Source organism: Chlamydotis macqueenii, chromosome Z, assembly GCF_036417535.1.
Source record: "Chlamydotis macqueenii isolate bChlMac1 chromosome Z, bChlMac1.mat, whole genome shotgun sequence".
NCBI classification, from domain to species: domain Eukaryota; kingdom Metazoa; phylum Chordata; class Aves; order Otidiformes; family Otididae; genus Chlamydotis; species Chlamydotis macqueenii.
Window position 1 is genome coordinate 78509861 of NC_141593.1, and position 22994 is coordinate 78532854.

General features: G+C 42.7%; 1 protein-coding gene across 4 annotated transcripts in view; it reads right to left on the reverse strand.

Annotated features, from left to right (window-relative positions):
- TMEM161B (transmembrane protein 161B) overlaps window positions 1-10573 on the reverse strand; it is a 40116-nt gene extending 29543 nt beyond the window's left edge. For 3 of the 4 annotated variants that reach the window (XM_086770631.1, XM_086770633.1, XM_086770628.1), the window contains exons 1-2: window positions 10492-10573; window positions 417-520 (exon numbers count right to left, since the gene is read on the reverse strand). In XM_086770631.1, the coding sequence (XP_086626757.1) occupies window positions 417-520; window positions 10492-10494 (107 nt within the window). In that variant the 5' untranslated portion in view covers window positions 10495-10573. Of the gene's footprint in view, window positions 1-416; window positions 521-2146; window positions 2200-10491 lie in introns of those variants that run through there. The other variant, XM_086770629.1, reaches the window with a different exon arrangement.
- Between the last annotated feature and the right edge of the window lie 12421 nt (window positions 10574-22994).

A 22994-nucleotide genomic window follows, 5' to 3' on the forward strand; every position in this document is an offset into this window, starting at 1 on the left:
AATAAATATCTAAGCACTCTTTACATGCAAAGCTAATCAGCAGGTAGATTATCAAGAACACTAAGGCAGTGCAGAGAAAAAAAAAAATCTTCCATTCTTCAGTATCTTGTATTCAGTTTAGCTTTTTAATATTAAAGTATGTAGCTTGTGCCCTTCATAATACAAGTGCTAGACAACAGCTAACTTTAATTGTATCAATCATAATAGCAAGAAACAATTCTGTTCTTTTACAACAATACTGTCTTTATACTTGGAGCCTGTAAGTCAGGTGTCACAATGCTACGGTAATAAATTTAAGAATAGTAGATTATTTTTCAATAAAAACAACCTAAATTAGTATGTTTTACTGTTACTACTCTAATGCATAATGGCATTACCATATTCACACGCTGTATAGCAACTGTTTCTTATCTTACCTGCCACTACAGAGAAGCCAACGAGCAAGCGAATAGTGAGGTATGATCTTCTGTATGACACTAGCCATTACCATGGTAACCACCAACTGTACACCTATCACACCCTGTAGAGGAATAAGTTAATAACAAGTCAATATGTGTTTTAGAAAAGTTCTTAAGTACCTTTAAAAAAAAAAAATTAAAACACTTTGCATGGTAGGGATAACATTTTTTAGTTCTGTTTAAGCTAGAAGGGAAAAAAGAAAATACTGTATTAGTTTTCAAGAAATCCCCTGGAACGTGGTATAATCAGTTACATACTGCATTGAAGGGAACACACATTGCCAGGTCATGAGGCCAGTAACATATATCCCGTTTCACGGATTGTAAGGCCACGTGTGGACGTGGCATTTCACAAGGCATTATGGCTTAGAATTACATCACTGATTACAATCTCGGTTTTTGTGGTCTCTTCAGTTCTGACAGGATTTAACAGCTGACACCACACAAATACACCAGAATTAACAATAATTTGCAACACCTGCATCATGAAATTTCAGCCTTTGATTAGTGCACAGCATTCGCTCCTCACTGAACTCCAGGCACAGATGGGGAAGGAAGGGGAGGGCACACAAGAATCAGCATAGCTCACTCTAACATCGAACTCTTGATCAGGATTTGGCACTTCAGCAGAACCAGCAGCAATCTCATTCCCAGTCACTCAGTAAGCTTTAATTCTGACCAGTGGTGGTTGTTAGGTTTTGGGTTTTTTTCACATAAAGCAACTTTAAACTTCTGAAGTTAAATAACAAGGAATGAAATGTTGCGCTGTATTACTTTTATCCTGCTCACAAAATTCTATCAACTAACACTAACATCATTAAAACTCAGCATGAAGCATGTACACCGTATTTCCTCTATTTACATGCAAGATTTTCATGCTTAAAACATCACAAGCAATGGTAAAAAGTATCAAACACAGATATGCAAGAGAAAACCAAATAAGTTATTTCTACTCTTTCAAACTGTTTTTCAGAATACTTTTTCACGGAAAGGAGTGCAGGTGCTCTTCCAATCAGGACACAAAATGCCACATTTACCTAGCAGCACACAAAAGTTCATATTCACTTTCATTCTTAGGTATCAACTTCTGTATATTGCCAGTTACTGACAATATTCTGAAGATAAAATATTCCCCTCTATAGTTACAGAAGTTGGGAATTAAACTCCACTAACCTTGTACTGATGCAATGTGCTATAGAAGGTCAGCAGGCCAAAGTATTTCTACGTAAGGAAGCAGTGCCCAATTAACCATTGGCAAATAAAACACAGATTAGCTCATACTCTTGAGAAACATTTTCTCCAAAATTCCCTGGAGGAAGAAGACTCATCCCTGAAGAACACCTCACTAGCAGCACAGTACGCAATACCGACACTGTTCAAACACATCCTCTCCCACCTAGCATACCTGTTCTCTTGAACGAAATTTAACCACATGTTATTTTTACCAGAAGCTTCTCTCAATGTAAAGACAATCTGTGAAAGGAAAGATCAATTCTTACAGAATGGTGAAACAGCCGAGGTTGGAAGGGATCTCTAGAGATCAGCTAGTCCCACCTTCCCTGCTAAGAACAGGGTCAACTAGAGCAGGTTGCTGAGAGCCATGTGTTCTGTCGGGTTTTGAACATCTCCAAGGACAGAGACTCCACAGCCTCTCTGGGCAACCTGTGCCACTGTTTGACCATCCTCACCTCAAATAGTTTTTTTCTTTCTTATCTTTAAATTGAATATTCTGATTGTGCCCACTGCCTCTGGACCACTGAGAAGAATCTTGCTCCATCTCCTTTATTCCTCCCCATCAGGTATTTATACACATGAATAAGACACCTCCTGAACTTCTCTAGGCTGAAGAGTCCCACATCTCTCGACCTCTCCTCATATGAGAGGTGGTCCAGTCTCTTCACCATCTTTGTGGCTCTACGCTGCATTCTCTCCAGTAAGCCCCCCATCTCTCTTGTACTGGGGAACCCAAAAACACATGCAGCACTCCAGTGTCTCACCAGTGCCAAGAAGAGATGAGCACCTTTGTCAACTTGCTCATGGTTCTCAGCATAACGTAGCCCAAGCTGCTGTTGGCCTTCTTTGCCACAAGAGCTCACTGCTGGCTTGTGGTCAACTTAATGACCTCCAGGACCTTCAGGTCCTTTTCTGCCAAACTGTCTTACAGGTGGACAGCCTCCAGAACATGCTGTCCAGGCTTATTTCTCCTCAAGAATATCGGAATTTCCCTTTGCTGAGCTGCACGAGATTCATGTTGACACATTTTTCCAGTCTGTGAGACAACAGGCAACACAACTAACTGACATAGCAGCCACTTCAAGTTTTGTACCATCTGCAAATTCGCTGAGAGTGCACTCTTTCATCTTCCAAGTCATTAAAGAAGATGCTAAGTAACAGTGGCACCAGCATCAACTCCCAGGGCACATCACTAGTGACGGACCTCCAGATGGACTTTGTGCCACTAATCATGACACTTCGAACTCAGGACCTCAGCCAGTTTTTAGTCCACCTCGCTGCTCACTTACCTAGTCTGTACTTCATCAGTTTGTTTACAAGGATGTTCTGGCAGACAGTGCTGAAAACCTTGCTAAGCGAAGATAAACAATATCTACTTTCCCCCTTGTCAACCAAGCTAGTCATTTCATTGCAGAATGCTATCAAGTTGGTCAAGCATGACTTACCCTTCATAAATTCAAGCTGACTACTCCTAAATCCATCATGTCTTTAATATGTTTGGTTTTAGTTTCTAGGGTTATTTGCTTTATCACCTCCTCCGGGATCAAGGAGAGGCTGACTAGCCTGTAGCTCCCATGTCCTGACTTCTTGAAGACAGAAGTAACGCTTGACTTTTGAACTTCTCAGCAACCTCCTCTGATTGCCATGACCGTTCAAAAAAAAGTCTGAGGGTGGCCAAAGAGAGTGACCTCACAACAACATTGGCCACTCCCTCAGCACTGACTGGTGCATCCCATCAGGACACATGGACTTGCGTACCTACAATTTCTTCAAACGTTCCCTAATATCTGCAAATGTTCTTCCATGGAGGGTAAGCCTTCATTGCTCCAGACCCTCCTACCAGAAGCCTGGGATTTTTGCAGACAAACTTTAGCAGCGAAGATCCAGGCAAAGGCAGCATTACTGTCTTGGCCTTTCCCATGTCCCGGGCCATCAAGTCTCTGCCCAAGTCAGCAGCAGACTCGTGTTCTCCGTCGTAACACATTTGCTGTTGATATACTTGTTGCCATTCATGTTCCACATCAAACTCAACTCCAGATGGGCTTTGGCTTTCCTAACCCCACCCTTGCACACTCAGACAGTTTCTCCATACTCCTCCTGGGTGACCTGATCCCGCTTCCGCCTCTTGCATACTTCCTTGCTATGTTTGAGCTTAGTCATTAGCTCTGTGTTCATCCAGGTACAACAGGATGGATTAGTCTCAAGCTTGGAGGAGGTGATCATTGAAAGTTAACTAGCTTTCCCAGATCCCTCTTCCCTCTAAGACCATATGCCATCAGATTCTTCCAACCTGAGGCCTGATCAGGCCCAAATCCACTCTCCTGAAGTCTAGGATTGTGAACCCACTACTTGCCTTGTTTCTCGCAAGATCCTGAACTCTACCACCTGACGGTCACTGCAGCAAAGGCTGCATAACCTTCACATCACCGACCAGTTCTTCCTTGTTTGTAAGTCTGAGGTCTGGTAGAGTACCTCTCCTCATCAGCTCCTCAGCCACCTGTGTTAGGAAACTGCCATCGAAGCACATAAAAAATTTCCTGTATTGCTTGTGCTCTGCTGTGTTGTCTCTTCAGAAGACACTGGGGTAGCTCAAGTACCCTATAGGACCAGCATCTGGAAACCTGAGGATTCTTCCTATTCTTCCACACCTGCAACAACATCACCCATGCTGTCCTGCCCTCTAGTCCTTACTCACAAGTTCTCAGATGGTTCATTATTCATTCTGTGGTAGACCTTCATGCATCCCCACTCCTCTTCCGCTTAAGAGCAAGTCTCCCTCCTCACTGTCCCACCACCCCTTCTAAAGGGCTTGCATCCATCCATGGCAGCACTCCAATCGTGTGAGTTATCCTATCACATCTTTGTTATCCCAATGAAACCTTAGCTCTGCAACTTCATACAGCCCTCCGTTTTCCCATTTTCTCCCCATGCTGCATGCACTAGCATACAGGCAGGTCAGAGATGCACCACAGTGTGCAGTTTCCCAGAAGAATCATAGAATGTTTTGGGTTGGAAGGGACCTTAAAGATCATCCAGTTCTAACCCCTCTGTCCTAGGCAGGGACACCTTCCACCAGATCAGGCCACCCAAAGACCCATCCAGCCTGGCCTTGAACACTGCCAGGGAGCGTCTTCACACTTCAGTGTGTCTTTTCTATTACTCTTAGGGTTTCCGAGTTGTAAGGGAAAGAAAATGTCTTTTCAACTCAAGGTAAGAGGAGGAAAAACTATGCAAATCAAGGCATTATTTTTTATACAGGGTAGCAGGTTCACTAGCTGAGCTAAAATACTTAAAATCTAACAGACTACTTAAAAGTGTACCTAGAAACCCGTTCCCTTACTAAAGCGAAGGCGGCAAGTTGTAACTGAACCCATTAGGATCATTTTGTCTTAAGCCACTGAATGGCTCTCTGCATCCTCCTCGTCCCCTTTCAGTGGAAAAAATCACCGTACTCACTCCCACAGAAGTTACTGCTGTATTTCTTAAAAAAAGAAATATCTATAAAAATATTTCAGCTTAAAACTGAAAACAACATAGCAAATTTTAAGCCATTAAAAATAATTTTAAAACAACGATATCTCGAGCCTTAATTTTAAATCTGACTTTGTGGTGGAAATATCCTACTGGAATTTTTCTACACTTCAAGCAATTAAAAGCCAGATGTAACCACTCACTTGATCAGCGCATTTTTCTCTTGATTCCTGAAGGTTAGTAATCAACCACGAGCAATATGGTAATAGAATAAAGCTGCCACATGAAATTTAAAAATTATTCTGCATTAATCTTCTTGCAATCAGCCAAGAACACAAGGCACAGGAATACAATAGGTGATATGCTCACTCCAAATAACACGCTATGTGCAAAGCACAACGTTTTGCCAGCTCTATTCTTTTGCCTGCACATGGTTACATGCTACCTAAATGCTTATTAATACACTCTGGAACAATCTACAATATCCAGAACTATCTCATATCTCATAACACATCTTTCCCTCCCTCTCAAACCACGAAATAAAGAATTCATTCGAATTCAGGCTCTGTCTAGATCAAATCTCCCACACACTTTAAGTCCTCCCATTACCACTAATATCAGTCTAAATTCAAAACCACTCATTTCCAGAACACGAACGAAGATATCCTCTACATGCCACATTCTAAATTAGAGGACAGAGAGTTTAGAACGTAGCCAGAAATTCACAACTTAAAAAATCTAGCCCTGCTTAATAGAGTGTAACACATGTTTGAGGGAGAAGATGCTCAAGGGCAAGGTTGACAGTCACATGGGGGCTTGGCGAACTCCGGTGAACTAAACCTGGAACGCATCAGCCCACATAGTCTTTGGTAAAGTAACTGAGCACACAATCATTAACAGGCTTGACTCAAAAGTAATTATTCACCTCTTAAAGATGAGGAACTGCTGCACAGATTAAATACAGTGTCTGTAGTTACAGAACAGTTTGTGGAAAATGACATTATCCAAATCCATTTCATAAGACCTTCATCACTCTCTGATCCCACTCACATCCACAGCTCTATGATGCTTTAGCTTTGCAGCTTGGAATTTGAAATCCAAATTCAAGATACTGGAGAGAGAAGTCGGTATCGCGCTGGTCAGAGACATTTCTGTCAAACTGTATAACGCCAAGAAACTCCCCGCTCAAAGAAAATAAGACTAGCTAAGACAGCTAAGTCACTTTCTCTGCAAAACAAAGGCTGGCAAGCAACCTCGTGGTCAAAGATGAGACTGAAATAGTACAATCATGTAGGGACCACACTGACTAATAAACTGCAGCCTGGCTGTGTTTCTGTGACGGAGGAAGGTTTTTGGTTAGAGGTGTTTTAAAAGTCTAAAGCGCTGTGCTCAGTAAGTATGATATTCTTATTTTTGCTTCTGCAACACAGCACATGTTTTACAAGAAAGCTTTTAACAAATCACAGCAGAGAATGCGTAAGTTCCCTGCAAGAGAAGTGCTAGCAGCTACATTAAAGGGAAGATTGCCAGATTTCTTAAAATTGTGGGAAAAAGAAAAAAAAAAAATGACAGGCCCAAAAGGCAACAGCATAAAGTTGAATAAAGTATAACCTAGACTTTGGTTTTCACAGTTTATACCCTGCGTACCACATACCTGGAGGCACTGTTCCTGATAATTCAGAGAACAAAAAGTAAGAGTGTGTAATTAAGATAAAGGCACAATACTCTTATGTACAAGTTAAGTGTACTTACAATACACCAACAGCTATCTCAGAACAGTGATTAAAAAAAAAAAAAAACAAACAGTTTAAAAGTACTCCTGCCTAAAGGACATTTTTCTTTTCATCACAAGTTGATTTACAGTACATGCAGAGCCAAGATAACCAAGGTCAATCGTTTTACGCCAAGACATCACCCCACTCTCCTCATTTTGACCTTGCCCAAGGTTACTGCCTTACACCAGTAGTAACAGGTTAGGTTTTGCCCTCTTTTTTTCCCTTAACACATACCTAGATATTACAAATAAGTAAAACTTTGCACAGGACTTTGAAACTACTTGTTCTCTAGCAAGAACCATCTCCTCCATGGCAAGATGAGGGCCTTGGGCTGAAACCAACCTTTGTATGCACTGGGACTGCAGCAGCAATACAACTGCACGCCTGAAAAAGCAGCTAGTAGAATTTAACTTACAGCTTCACCTTCAGAAATGCAATGCCAGCTACTTGCTTTCCAAAGCGGTAAGTCTTGTAAAAACAAGACTTTTACACAAGCGCACTGGAGTATTCTACAGACGTTAATTCGGGGCGTATCAATCTCCTTCAACGGTAGCACACAGATATACTAACAAGGTTGTGAATTTCAAGCAAGAAATGGAAAAAAAAGCTTTTATGGTAGTAGTGACCAGCAAGACCTCCAGCAGAAAACAGCAAATACTCTTAGCTTCTGCAATTCTAAAAGCGCAGTGGCATTTGTGACGCCTAGAAGCTAATCCGATATGACCTGTTTGAAATGTCATTTAACTGATGATACGTTATTGCTCTCACTATTAGACGAGAGTTTTCCGTACGAAAAGCTTTCTCCATATGTATACATCCATGTCCAAGCTGCAGCTTGCAAAAGGAAGACAGTGCTCTCCGGAAACATAAAAGCGATTCAAAATTGTTTGCTGAACAGTAGAAAACATCACATGGGATGGCCAAAGAAAAGTGAGCTCACTGTGCAAAATCGTGAAATGAATGCTTCCGGTGAAAAATACTACTTTCACAAAATACCTACAGCCAGAATGATATCCTGTATAGTCGGTAATCCGACGAAGTTCACATCTTACGATTTGCAAAAGTCAGACAATCACAAAGCTAATTTTGGGAAAAAAATCTATGCCGAGACACCCCTTCAAAATTCAGATTTTTTCTTTTTCCATGGCCAAGTTTTCCCTGAATTTGTATTTTCCTACACCTACCACTGTTTACAACACAGCAGAGATGAACAAAAAGATGCATAGAGTGTCATGAGGAACATACAAGGAATGTGGAGCTGCCACCGAACCGCTCGCCTTTGCAGGTTTTTCTCACCCAAAGGTCACTTGTGTCTTGACCACAAGTTCAAGGGAAAGCCACAAACGGCTGGATGGAAGCTGTCACCAGCAGCATGACTCCCTTCAAAATGAGGTATTTTGTTTAAAAGCAAAACTAAATTCCAGTCAGTCTACTGTATTTTACCTGACAGCCTTGCTTCTTTTTCCACAGAGGCTCTCTAAGCACAAAGATTAAAGAACTAGTGACCACCAGGCAAACCAAGTTATTGCTATCGAAATCTCATGACCAGAACAAGGGCATTTATAAAATTGCAGAATTACCATTATTACTGAAGAAGCCAATCTAGAACGTCGGTTGTGAAGAATACCAATACATATCCAATGTAGCATTAAAAGACAAAACTAGTTCAGAAAACTGACCTACTACTAAAGGGAAAAATAGGATTATATTCTGCTATTACTCTTCAAAGATTTTAAAAACCTAGTTTACCCATACTTCTCTAGTTAAGACAAGCAGGAACTACGGAAGCTGTCACTTTCCTGAACACTTGGTTTGTAAATAGCAGGCTTTGCCATTACAGGAATCCTGCCAAGTATAAAAAGTGAAAAGTTTTTAATGCCTCTGCTGAACAGTCTAAAACACCACGGCCTCACACAGCGTTAAGGTACTTGTGGAGAGTTTAAAGTTGTGAGCGTAACTGGCATCGCTACTACACAGACGAGTCCTGGCAGTCCCAACTTGGCAGAATACTGCCAGTGAATTGTTTTGACGACTTGATTTATAAGTGTCTTGATGCAAAAGGAACTGACGGACACTTCAGCCTCCTGTTGCTTTGGAACTGGAGCACAGAGCTTCCAAACAGCAGAGGAGTAGACTATCATCTTTTCACTTTGCTTACGTCATGGAATCACACACAAAGATTATTTGTCCACACTGCCAGCAACTAGCAAAGAAAACTGGACCTGATTTTTCAACCCCATCAGGCACAGAAGCAAGCACTCAGTGGATTTAAATAAGGACCTACACTGAGAGGAAAAGCTGTAGCTGCTTGCAGCTTTCCAAAAGCACCTTCAAATACAGAGCTAGACAACAGCACCCACGCGCTCCTACAAATCACGGGAGTTTCTCAAGACCTTTTGATTAAGTATTCTAACCTCCACAGAAAAGAAAAAGGAGAAAAAAAAAAAAAAAGAATGGAGGAAAAGACATAATGAGAAAAAAAAACTAAACAGTTCCTTGCAGATTTTGAAACATACACTATTAAAAAATACCTTAGTAGAATCCAGTGATCAAATCTTTAAGTATCAGAACATTTAAAAGTCAGATTTTACTCAAGTAGAACACTAACATGCACGCCCTAAGCAATCTGGACAAACACTATGTCATCACAGTTAAAATGACACACTGACACTTATATCTACATGGAAGATAAGTACATGTATTAACGGTACATACAAAATATGTTTTTGTACCCATACTCATGTATCCCTACGGTGCATCATGTGTCTCATAGGTATAAAATAAGGATGTTAAAAGCAGAACCAATGGACTCTGGTGTTTTAAACAGTAACTAAGACCTAAACGCAAAATTCAGCATATCTTGATAGCGAAGGAGGTCCATCCACAAAACACTCAGCCTCCACTATTTAAGCTACACACACCTAACAAGCTTATGCCGTCAGCAGCAATTGCACCAGCCAAACTTTGCTGTCCTGCTGCTACCTGTAACACAGGTTCATTTACTGCGCGTTACACCAAGTGCGGCAAGTTGCGTCCTTGCTAAAACGTGTCGAGAAAAGCAAGACTTTTCCTAAACCAAACATATTTAAACGCTGCCACAGCGTATACCATAGCTGCGCTGCAACTCGGAAGGCCGAACGTGAACTAGTAATGATGAAAACCAAAGCGTCTGCCCAAGGCTTCTAGGAGCACAGCTAATTAAACTATTCGTTTACAGAACTGTCCCGAAGAGCACACAGTCCTGTCTATTTATAAACACGCATCTTAAACCCGACACAGACCGCAAAGCGCAGTGCCTCGCTCTGCTCCTCAGGAAAAGCGGCAGAGAGGGAAGTAAAGAGGTGTCGGTGCGAGGCGCGGCACGTTATTTCCTCAGCGAGCGCTAACAGCAGAGAACAACGCCTCCCCTTTCTTCCACCCCCCCCCCCCGCCAAGGCGCCCCCGAACCCCAGGGCGGCCCGGGGGCGACACGGCCTCCGCGCCGAGACACGCACAACGGGGCGCCGCCAGACCGCCGCTGCTCGGCGAGGGCGGCCATCACCCCGTCCCCTCACCATGGTGCTCCAGCCGGCCCCGCCCGCCGCCGCCGCCGCTCCAGCCGCCCGTCCCGGCCCCGCTCCCAGCACATAAATCTGCCGCCCCTGGCGCCAGGCCCCGCCGGCTCCCGCCCGGCGCACGCCTCGCCGCCGAGGTCACGCCAGGACCCCGCCAGACCGAAGCCCGTTTGAGGTGACCGACACGTTGCCTGCGCGGACGGGGCAGAGGAGAGTAGAGACTGAGCCGCCGTGGACAACCCCGCGCCTGCCGTTCTGCCTCTGAGAACGGAGGGGAAGGCGGTGAAGGGAAACGCCGGTCGGGGCGCAGCGCCCGCCGGTTCCTTTGCGTGAGTCCCTTCAGGCGCCGCAAGGGCAGCCGGCACCGGCGCGACCCCGGACCACGTGACGCCGGAGTCCGCTCCCAGCCCTGACTTCCCTACTCGACCCGGCGGAGTTGGTGTCCACCGGGAGGGAAACGGGGACGAAAGGGGGGAAATTCAGCGGCGTAACGAAGGGAGCGGGGACGGGGAAAGACCACCGGGCGAAAGTACGGGGCGAACGCATGCGCTATGGTCTCTTCTCCCCACCGGGCGGGCAGCCCAACGCGCATGCGCAGGGGTGGAGGGGGGAAGCCGGAAGTGCTGCTGGGGTGGGGGGCGCCGTCCCCTACCCCGCTCGTTAATGGTGGCAGTTAACGGTGATTCCGGAGGGGACCGAGGGCTTAGCGAGCCCTTCCCAAAAGCCCTTCCGCGCCCGGAGGGACCTTCAGGTAGCTCTGACGAGAGCGGGGCCTGCTGCGGCCTCTGCGGGGCACGGCGGTGTCTATATTTTTTTTTTTTATAAAAAATACATACCTGCACCCGTTGGTATCTTGGCAAGCTTTACCTGCCTTTACCAAGAGGGCGTTTCACAGCGGATCTAATTCTCTTTCCACAGACAAATACCTAGGAAAAGATAATTTAGTAACATCTCAACAGCTGTCATGGAGACTTACAAACTGGTGTTTTTAATTGTTCCTTTGAAATATGCGGCAGCTAAATGAAAAACCCGTCAAAACCTGCTCAACATCACAATAAAAGAAAAAAAAAAAAGTAATAGAGCAAACAGACTTCAAAGAAAATCCTCTCAGATACTGGAGATTATAGTACCAAGGACAAAAACAAAGCAATTCCGACGTATTCATTCTAATCAACAAGTCTGGGCTTTCCCAATTTATTAACATTAATTTAGTGACGTTTGTGGCAAACGTAGCATGGTAGAGAAGAGTGCTGCCAATTTACGAAAACCATGCGTTCTAAAGGCTTTCTGTTTACACCGTAAATCATATGTTCCTGGCATGCAGAGATTATTAAGGAAAACTAATAAGTTCTTAAAAAAGCAAAGTTACAACTGAAAAGCATTAATCTTCCTGTTAGTGGAGGAATAGCAAGAGATCAGATACGTTTGGAGACGAGCAGATGCCAGACACATTTAACACTTTTGAATGTAAAGTCTCAAAAGCGTATGCCCTTTAGAGGAAATTCTGACTTACTTGTGGAACTTTTTGGCATGAGATTTCATTGCTGAAAAGATTTTGGTGGCATTTTCTTTAAAAATACAATTGAAATTGATAACAAGCAGAGCTATTTCATCAACTGGAACAAGAATTGCATATTGGTGGCCTTGAACTCTAACAAGCATGGGTTTAGAGCCCTGGCATTTTAAGTCTAGTATTGCTTAAAGGGTATCTAACAAAAACAATCAATATTCAAACAAAACTGTGGCCAAAGTTGTTGTAGTCGCAATGCAAAAATTGATTTTTTTTTAAAGGATTTTTGTAGGCTGAGTAGGACCTTTGCAGCCAGCAAGCCAAAGAAGATTGTCCCGTGTGTTATTGAGTGCTGCTGACATAAACACCGTCTCGCCTCTGCTGCTGCTTTCCAAGACCCTCTCTGCCTCCTACAGCAGCAGCAATTTTAAGAATCGTGGTAGAGCAGACACAGCCTCGCTGCCCGTGCTGCCTGGATACAAGGCTGGGTTAAGCAGAACATGTATGCCTCATTCTTCAGGAAACGGGCAAGGTTCTGCCAAAACACCTAGATGTCTCTAGACCGTCAAATGTGATCTCAGCAGCTTCTCCATTCCCTTTGCTCCACATTGCTGAACTCTCCTTTCCTCCAGGTTACCATTTCCTCCGCTGCATCAAGTGTTCTTTAACCTCCACAGGGAAAAAAAAAATCAATTTTTTTGCATAACATGAAACGTTATATAGCAGCTAGCATGACTTAAACTCTAGTTCAGGTCTAAGCAGATGTAAGCTTGCCAGTTTTGCTGGATGTATGCTGAGATCACATCATTAGGCGTTCAGAAAAAAATTTCTATGTGTGGGAAGGAGCAGGACTCGCAGCTCTGACGAGCTCTGAGAAGTTTTTAATTCCAATCTCTACAAGCTCCTTCCTTAAGCGTGGCATTAGAGCTGATCACTGTCCCACCTTCTTTACGAAGAACATTTCCACTGCTGTGATTCGGGACAAGCTGTTTTCATCAGTGTTTTAAGTGTGTGTGATTGTAAGAGGCTATACCACAGGTGTCATTCTGCTGCCATGGCCACACGAGTGATGACTTCCAGCAAAGAGAGTGAGGGAGACAACATAATCTTAATCAGATTTAGTGAAAAAAAGTATCTGAACAGGGTCCTCAGCCTTCAAAGTTCATCCTGATGTGACAGTTAATTTGTTGTCGAGGATTGTCCTCACTTTTGTGTCCAGCAGACCTTTACATCGTTGGAGCTGTAAAGGACACTTAACAAAGCTGAGGCACAACTGTTTCGCATCTCCAACACAGTTACGTGATGAAATAACTTTGCACTCTCTGATAGAGCTTTGCTCCAGGCAAAGGTAAGCTCCTAAGGAAACAGAGAGGAGGAAAACTTCTCTCAAGGACATTCCCTTTTTCAAGTCAAGTGCTAAGGAGAGTTAATTTCATGGTTATCTGTGGGACAGTGCTTTCCTGTCAGGAGCTGGGGGGATTCAGTGACTCATCATTTGAAAGTGATAAGATGGTAAGAACATTTTTGAAGATGCATTTTATCTCGCAGCGTACCACACGGCAAAAAGCCCAAGATATATTCCTCTGGAAAATGAGCTGGAAGGAGCTGAAAAGCTTAACAGACACTTGAGAAGTCTGTGATGTAATGCTAAAGCAAGGCAACCAAGCTGCTGAAACAAAATTTTAAAGACAATATTTATTTTATTATAATACCATCTACAGTTCCTAGATGACAGGACAGTAAGCAGAAGGTAAGTTTAGATCAACAAAAGCCAAGTCACCTAATTAAAAAAAAAAAAAACAAAAAAAAAAAAACAAACAGAAAGAAGTTACTTAGCAATATTTTAGAGCAAATTGCAGGAAAGAATAAGAGGTCCACTGCCTACAATATGCTGGGATTTGAGTTGCCTAGCGTAAACCAAAACATACAATATACTAGAAGTTTCCTGTGTTCTTCTGAGTCAAGCAGAGAGACGTATTTGAGGAACCTCTTCTTCCAGCTGTGTGATTGTTATTCCACAAAGGATGATTAAGAGCTGCTTGAAGAAATAATGAAGGGAACAACGAGAATGAATGTCATTGCAGTGTGTTCTGTTTATTCTTAACTTGCCAATTTTTGGCACACTTTCCATTTTTGTAAGATGAAGACTCTTAGGAGACTCACTTAAAGGCTAATTCGACACATGAGAGGATATTGAAGAAAAATGGTGGCAAAACCATCAAAATCTGTTTCACAGAGAGCTCATTAGTTTATTTTTTGGAAGACAGCATGGCAAGTTTCCATTGAGATTAAGAGTTCTGAATCTTCTGAGTAAAATAAAAATATTTCCCAGTGTCTTAAAGTAAAAACATTAGCATACCAGATGGGAGGAGGTTTGATTGATGGTTCTTTTGACTTAGGTAGGTGGCTGCTGAGGTTGTTTAAACTAGTTCTGTGGACAGTGAGGCTGAGGAAGGTTGGTTTCCTGCGGATTTCTGTCTCTTGATTGATAGATTAGAAATGCAAGTTTCTATTTTAAGACTTTGTCTGGGATGTTTACGATGTCTCTGGCCTACGCACAGGCAATGTAATTATAATTGAGAAGTTTACAAATTTGCTTGATACCCGACCAGTAGGTTCCAAACTGAGTGAAAAATCATTTACCAGCATACAAGCAGGCAGATTCACACATCCGTATGAGTTTACATAAAACAACACTGTAGGACCGTATATGCCTCGTTTCCATAGGAAATCAGACCCAAAAGAGAACACTTGCATTTGTGGCAGCAGTGTGTTCATTCCACCTGTCTTACCGTGCCGTAAGACAGAAAGTTACGACTACAAAGGCTGTGCATTCATTTTTGTGTGCCTGTTTGTGTGGTCAGTTGCCTCACGGGACCCAGGTCTGACCTGAGTTTTCTAGATGTTAGAAACCTCCAACCCCTCTATCGTACTTTGAAATCCAACTTATTTTAACTATATGTGAAAGTGTGTCTTTTTATATACTGATTCCGTATGCCATGCACACACATGTTCGCATACATGTATATATTTATATAGAAAACTTCTGTTATCTAAAACATGTGCTCTTCCAAGTGGGAACACAACAGACAACAGACTAATCAAACCGTAGTCTCCAAATTTGCCGCTTAAAACAAGGTGCTCCTCATTTTATCTACTGTGTGTCACTTCTGAAGTGATTACTGTTCTGTTCAACTAAGCTAACTTGAAATGTATTTTCAGGTATACACACATATTTCCTTTTTTTTCCTAAAAAAAATCAAGTTACTGAGCAGCAAGTGCCCTCTTGCTGGGCAGTGCAGTAGAGCTAGAAAGGCCTGTGGTGTGTTACAACTTCACTTACCCACTACATGTTAAAAGAATTTAAAAATAAATGTCTCTGACAGTAGTATTTCCTTTTAAAAAGCACTGAGTGGTTTTGATGTTTTCTTCTTTGTACTGTACCTTAAGGTTTCATCTACATTGTTTTAATATACACTAAAGCATTTGAAAAATGAAGTAGTAACTGCAGCAATCAGAATGTAATTATATCAGCTATGGGCCTGTACATGCTGCAGTTCCCCAGAGTAGCATTCGTGTGTAAAAAACCTTGCCATGAGTGAGGGGACTACAAATTGGCAAAGTGTTCTAGGTGTGTAATGCAAAAAAAAAAAAAAGGTCAAGTTCTTTGGTATTTTGGTATTATTAGAGCTAGCAGCAGATGGTGAACGGCGCACTCAACTGTGCATTGCAAGTAGGGAAAAGAGCTCGTGCCGGTTTGCAGGAACTGGACCGCTGAAGGTCTTGCAAGTCAGAAATATAATTTTAAAGTCAATCCTCAGCTTCACAGGGAAGCAGTGTAATGAACAAAGCAACTCCGGTATGTTTGGAGGCTTGGGAGCAAGTTAACAACCTGACAGCATTCTTCAAACGCTCAGCAAAAAGTGCCATAGGCCTCTGCTCGGTGTCTTGGTTCCTCAGGCATCCAGAAATGTGTTCCAAGCTCTTGCAAGTATCATTACAAGCCTTCAGCAGATTCTCTTTGTAAAATTAACAAAAAAAAAAAAAGAAGTAAACCGAACCTTGACACTCCAAGAATATTCTTCTCCTTTACTTCTATGAATCTGATTAAATAAGCAGTGTCCGTAAGGCTCGGGACGGGGAGTCCTCCACCCCCTATTGATACTCGGAGCACATGCCTCTGCGTTCCTCACAAGAGTGATGATTTGTTGAGCTCTAAACCGTGAAAGGGGCCCCACGATGTGTTACTGTGAGTGGGTGGGGACTTGTTCTAGTTACGTGCTGCCAAAGGGGAGACAAGGGTCAGGAGACAAGTTTTCCCCTATCCCAGTCCCTCTGCTAGAAGAGGAGATCGAGGTCAGTGATGAATTTTCTGCTCCTCTGTGCTGTCTGGGCAGGAGACAGGGCTGCGTCCGTCAGCTGTGTACAGAGCAGCAAGGGCTGCATGCACGGAAAACCAAGCAGCCTTGGTTTTTATTTGTCGGCTCTGGCTGCCTTTCCGCCAACAAACCACGTGTGAGATCCTCTCTTCAGAAAAACCCCCACAGGGCCGATGTCGGGAAACCCAACATGCAGTGGGCCCTGGAGAAGTTAGCTGTCGTCGTAGCTGAAAGCACTGCTGCCGCCTAATGAGTGCAAGTTAATAAAATGAAGTGGTAAACCGACACCTGAGTTATGAAGATCTTCCCTCCCTAACGGGAGCTATGCAGTGTCCCATCGATGCTCATTATGTGTTGTTTATACCCGATAGTAAAGTCTTGCCCTGCTTCAGTAGCATTAGCTGGAAATTATGCTCTGTGATCACAGAATAAAAGCTACTGAGGAGGTTTCTTGCCTGGACTTATTTATCTCTGTATTCTTCTGCTCTCTTTCCTCTCTCTCTCCCCCTAAGTCTATCAGAGTGTTATTTACAGGAGGAATTCTTCGCTTGGTTTAAAATAAAAGAAACCTTGAAAACGTCTTGATGCAGGCTGATTATGAAGAAATAGGGATGTTAGCGTAACGGGCCAAATTAATCCCCGATGTAAATCCATTTATTTCGGCACAGCTACACTAAGGATGAATCTGGGTCAAAAAATGTCTGAAATAAATGTAGTTGAGATGTAAGGCTCAAATTAAAAAGTGGAACAGAACAACACATCTGTTGAGTGCTTTCAACTGTGCCCTTGTGTGCCTTATTGTGATTCCGACGTAGCCCTGAGGTAAAAATGTGAAGAACTCTGCCATCCTTCCGTCATGTGAAGTGTCACAGAGGCAGAGCTAGCATTCGTTCTCCGGTATGCAAAGGAGAGATCAATGAGTTTTATAAACTGGCTTTGGGTAAATGATGCTGAAACAGTCAGTGTTTTGGTGTTAACCGGGAACACACAGTTCTGAGTGCCGGGACCCTTGAGTTTTGGGACGTGTTTGAAAAAGCTGAATGTTTTCAATCATGCCCGTGTAGTTCTGTGAGACTAAAAGGGAATAATAAAATAAAAATTGAAACAGATTTGAAAAAAAAATAAAGACAGTTCTGCTGACAAACTCCCTGCTATAGATGTGCTTCCTCTACAATGATTCTTTAAGCCTCCAATGCTATGGAGCACAGGAAAACTCGAACATACTGGAAGTAAGGAAGTTTTTTCATTCTTACACATTTCAGCCTGTTTTCCTAAGGAATTAAACTGTTTGTAATCGCTCTGTGTTTGTGTGTGAGTGTGTGCATTACAGTTTTATCATCGCTTCACCTGGATACTTCAGAGCCTGTGGGCCAATTCCTTCCAAACCTGCCTGAAAGATACCAAGTTCTCACAAGTCTGATGAAAATGTGAAGCCGGTGTCAAGAGGAGACCCTCATTATTGCTACCAGCAAGGGTAGCACTACTCGCCCCTTATTAAAATCTACATGGAAGAGCACGCTAAATGCAGGCAAAGCATCAGCTGGCTCTCATATCTTGTTCAGGCGTTAGCAAATCCAAGCACAGGACACAAGTACAAAGGAGAGGAGGCTTCATTAGCTCTGCTGCTAATGTGATATTTGTACGCGAGCGACTTTGAGCCTGTTGTTTAATAGTACCCTGGAAAAGAAAGTTGTCTGTTTTAAAGTCTTTTTTTTTAGAATTTATGCACTGTCTTCTATGGAATAACTTGTGAAGTGTTCTTCGCAGTTCTTAAAGTCAAGCCTGCACCTGGCCTTGCAGATGCTCAGAAATACACAGAGAGAGAGAGAGAAATACTATATATAGGTGTGTGTATGTATGAAAAGCTCTGAAATACGTCTGTGCATGTGTGTTTATGTACATATGTGTGTGTCTATATTCTATATATGTTTGTTTTTACGGAAAACTAGGCAAAATGCTGCCGCCACCTCCTTAGCTAAAATGCTGAGAATAAGTGTCTTGATTGAGACCTTGCACTTAGGCTCCAGTGAATGCTACTGAGTTGAATCTTTGAAAAGTTACACACTTAGGTGACGAAAAAAATTGATTTATCAAAATGAGTTTATATACCTTTTGTGCAAATACTGGTCTGCAGGCAGAAGGACTGCGTCAGGGAGGTGCTTCTCTTCCCTTCCCTCCCTTTCCCTTCCACCTCCTCTATTCTGGGTAAGTAGAGGAATGGACCTTTGCACAAGTTGGGAGAGATGAATCTAGCATGCCTGTGGCATGAGAGCGCTTGTAAAAGAAAGCGTGTTTCCTCAGTTACAGCTCAAAGACTATGACCGTCAGTGTAAACTGAGAAATAAGTTAAATCTGAGACTTCAAAACCATGAAACTGCTGGCGGCAAAAGCCTTTCAAGAGGAATAATTTTTGCTTCTTACACCTCAATTTCGTGGCACGTATTTGCATCTACGTCCTCTGTTGGTGTAAGCCTGTTGGAAAACAATAGGTTAACAGCAATTCTCTGTTCCAAAACTGCGCATGGCAGCTTAACAGAGAAGGATTCTGATAGGTTTTTTCCTTTGCAGAAAGACTTTGCTGACTATGAGGGGAAAAAGAAGAGCTGAAACAATGCTTAAATAGCCCCTTGGCTTTCAGAATGCTTCTCTATTCACTGCAGCCATTTGAGGCTTTTTTCCCCTCTTTGTGAGTGTTTTATAAATATTTCAAAGCATTTTGATTTGGTTGTCTATGGAGGAAAAGAAAAAAGAAAGAAAAAGCCACAAAAACTAAGTTCCCTACAAAAATGCTTGAACGCAGCCTGGCTGCTGAACAAGGAAGCATTCATAATGGGATATTAGTTCAGAAATAGCTTTGCAAATAGTAACATCAATTATATACAAGTGCAAACAGGCCCAAAAGACAAACAACAAGTGTTTTAGTCATGAAAGTAAACTAACATAATTGTGAATACATTTACATTTACGCAAGCTTACTGTAATCTACCCATGTAAGTTCTGAAGGATTTGTCGTGGCCACGAGGAATGTGAATGCCACCCCCAGCAACCCACAAGTAGCGGATGGAATTATGTCAATTTTAAATTAGGAGGAAATTAGATCACACTATTTCTTCCCTCCTCAAATCTCTGTTCACATCACACAAGCTGTATTTTGAGTCCAGTAGACCCGTCCTCCATTTCAGACTCCAGTATGTGGCATCTTTAGGTGCATAAGTGCTGCAAAGATGTTTACGCTAAGGTCTTTGGGGCACGGGAGAACTTTTTTAGCTTTAAAAGGATGTAAACAGTCTCAGTTCTCTTGGTAAATAGTGCCATGCTGAGAAACCATACTGGAAAAGACAGTATGAAAAGACAGGAGGAAATCAGAGCGTTTTGCCTTTAGATGTGATGGGGAACATGTAGCTGAGACATTCCCTCACACTACTTTTAGTCCTACGTTTTTTCTTTCTGTCTCCATCTCAACAGTATTTTTGATCTCTGCCATATCTGTGTGAATGTTTATGAAACACTTTTGTCGTGTCGTGCATCACTTAGGAAAAAAAAATGATGGAAGCGTTTTTTTTTCAGTAACAGCACTTTCCTGATGCTTCCCTCATACTGAAATATTACAATAGCTTTAGACCTCGCTCTTCCATGTGTCTTTCATTCTAATGTCCTGAAAAAGAGACCTAATAGCTCAGTACTAATTATTAATACAAATCAAACAGTAGTGCTGGGAATTTGGTCATATTCTCTTGTGAGCAGCACGATCTTTAAACTCCCTTCTTTCTTCTGTCATACTCAATCATTGTTTTGGTATAACTTTAAAAAATTAATTTTCTCTAAGAAAATGGATGCAGAGCAAACAGCTGCCTGAATGTTTGACAACGTAGAAAAAGTGAAGATGACGTGCTGCCCTTTTGATATGTCTTTTCAATATTTACTGTCAACTTCAACTAACATTTATATAATATGAATATTTTAAAACAAACTCATTACTACACCCGAGTACTTACTTGAGTAAATACGTTACAACCAGCTCCACCTTCCCGTGTTCCTTCAAATACTAGCTGGTTGTCTGTGCAATGAAAGAGCAGAAAATCAGAAAATAACGGAAAATGAAATTGATGTGATAGCTCTGATTTGGCACATTGCCCCTTCATAGCAATAATTGTTCCTCTTTGTTTACCAGCAGGGTATCTTGGGTATTGCCTTAACGGTCAGAGTTGGCATTTTTAAAATTGTATTATACTTTTCCAGTTTTTATATGAACTTTGGCTGAAGCACTTTGGTGTAAAAATAGGATAAATTCAAGATGCTAGAGGATGGATGCTAGATGCTGGAACAGTGTGATAGTTGTGTGAATGTGTAAGGGTCATGGCTGTGCTTTCAAACTAAGGTTGGTACCCAGAATAAAGATGGAATTATAAATGCTGAAGATCACAGCATGTACCTAAAATGACCTTATGCTCTGGCATCTCTTTTTTCCCATCTTGTCCTCTTCAGGGCTGAATTTTTTGTGGCTAGATGAGAGACAGTGTGGTGTCCCTGGGCTTTTGGGCAGTCGTAGGCACCAAGTCTTGCATCCCCTCCTGCTCGCCCGTCCTTACATCCATACATACAGCTCTGCTGGGAGGTTCCTCACCTGTTTGCTAGCCCAGGTCCTTCTGTCTTTTCCCTGCTGTCTTGCAACCCTTGTCTTGCTGAGTTTTTCTGGTGTGTCCCCTGGTATATATCCCTCTCTGCACTTGACTCACAAGGAAAACCGAGTTGGGTACAATTTCTGTCCACAGTGGCTGACTTCTTAAATTTAGCTTTGGGACTATTGTTTGACTCCAGGCACTGTCAGTTCAATACCCTGTGTTGACTGAAACTCTGACTCTTGCCATGGAATATGCTATTGTTAGCTAGCAATTGTGTTCCCTATGTATCACTGAACCATTTCAACATCAGATCATCTTCGTGTATTCATTATTAGCTCTTCTTGAGCTACGTTGCTTTTTTCAGTCACCTACCTGGTTTATTTGTTTGGCTTGTACTGAATGGACATTCCAACTCATAAAATGTAATGGCTCCGATGGTAACTCATGAAGTACAAGAACACAGCCATACACAGTGAGCGTTTGCTACAAAATCACGTACACAACATAGCTCTAAGGAGTGTCAACAAAGGTTGAGCCATATTGAAATAGTACAGTTAACAGTAGATACTTACATAAACTTTTCAAGGACACTCACTGATCGGGAGCAGGCTCTTCAAGTATTTTTTGTGTGTGTGTGTTTATAATGGGCATTAACCTCTGTCACAATTTTTCCCTCAGTGAAGAAGAAATATACAGCCCTTACTGTGGGACAAGTCAGAAATCCTTAGCTGGATAGAATTCAGCATTTCTGTTTCTACTATTTTCAGCAACTTCTAATTAGTTTATAAGAAGCTTACTGAAAAGTCAAGTAACATTGGATTCAAATCTGATGTCCTCACCTGCGAAGAACAGAGAAAGCAGCACAGAATTATAGAGATACAGATATACAGTTATTGAAATAATCACAGGCTCCTCATTCTGTCCTGACAATGTGTAGCAAAATCAGAGCTCAGATCAACCTAAGAAACTTTATCTGTAGTTTTAACAGTGGTAAGAGACTGTGTGGGCTTCTGTGTAAGAGACACGTACTTGGGAGTTCTCTGCCACCTAACTGCACCTGTTTACAAAAAAAAAAAAAGCCAGAAAATCTTCATGCTCTGGGGAAAACAAAACAAAACCAAAAACATTTTTTAAAAAAGGAAGAGGAGGGGGAAAAAAGATTTTTAAAAAAGTAAAGAAACAAGCCGCAAACTCCTGAAGTAAAGGGAATTTTGGAGTGGGACAAGGTTTTTCATTGTAGGATCTCTGCACAAGGATGGAGACGCAGCTGCAGCACCTGGAGGAAGCAGGGACCCCCCTGCTCGGGGAGCCCAAGAGGGATGATTTGACCTGGGACGTAGCAGAAAGCAGATTAGCAAAGCAAGCAAGCAAACAAACAAACAACAACAGCAAACACACACACAAAAAAAACAAAAAACAAAAACAAAAAACAAAAAAAAAACCAACCCCCAAACCATTAGGCATCCTTTCACGGCAGTAGTCCCGTGCACGGATTGCATGGTCAGGATGCTAGGGTGCCCGAGGCTCCGGGACCCCCGGCTCGGGATGCTCGGAGGAGATGTGACGAATTCGGGAGGGTATCGGTGCTCTGCCAAGGAAAACTTTTGCCGGAGAGATGCCCTACGTCAGCCAGGATTAAAAGTGTCTGAGGACGGTGCCGTCTCCGTGCTGGAAGAAAGCGGATATTGTGAGCAAATCGACTGTCACACACGATTTGACAAATTCTGATTTGCTTTTAGGAAAATGTCTGTTAATCCTATTAGGGGAAGGGAGTGGGGAGAGGCGCGAGTGGGCGAGGAGCGGGCTTGTGGCTGCAGCCCCGGTGGAAATCCGGGATTTTGGGGGTCGCACCTTTCCGCGCTGACACTCCCCACCCACCGCCGCCCCCGCCGACCCAAACCCAGTGAAGGAGATGGCAGGAGGAGTGAGGGGCGGAGGGAAGGGGCGAGGGGAAAGGGAAATTTGGTGTTTCCTTCCGCAAACTTTGCAGGG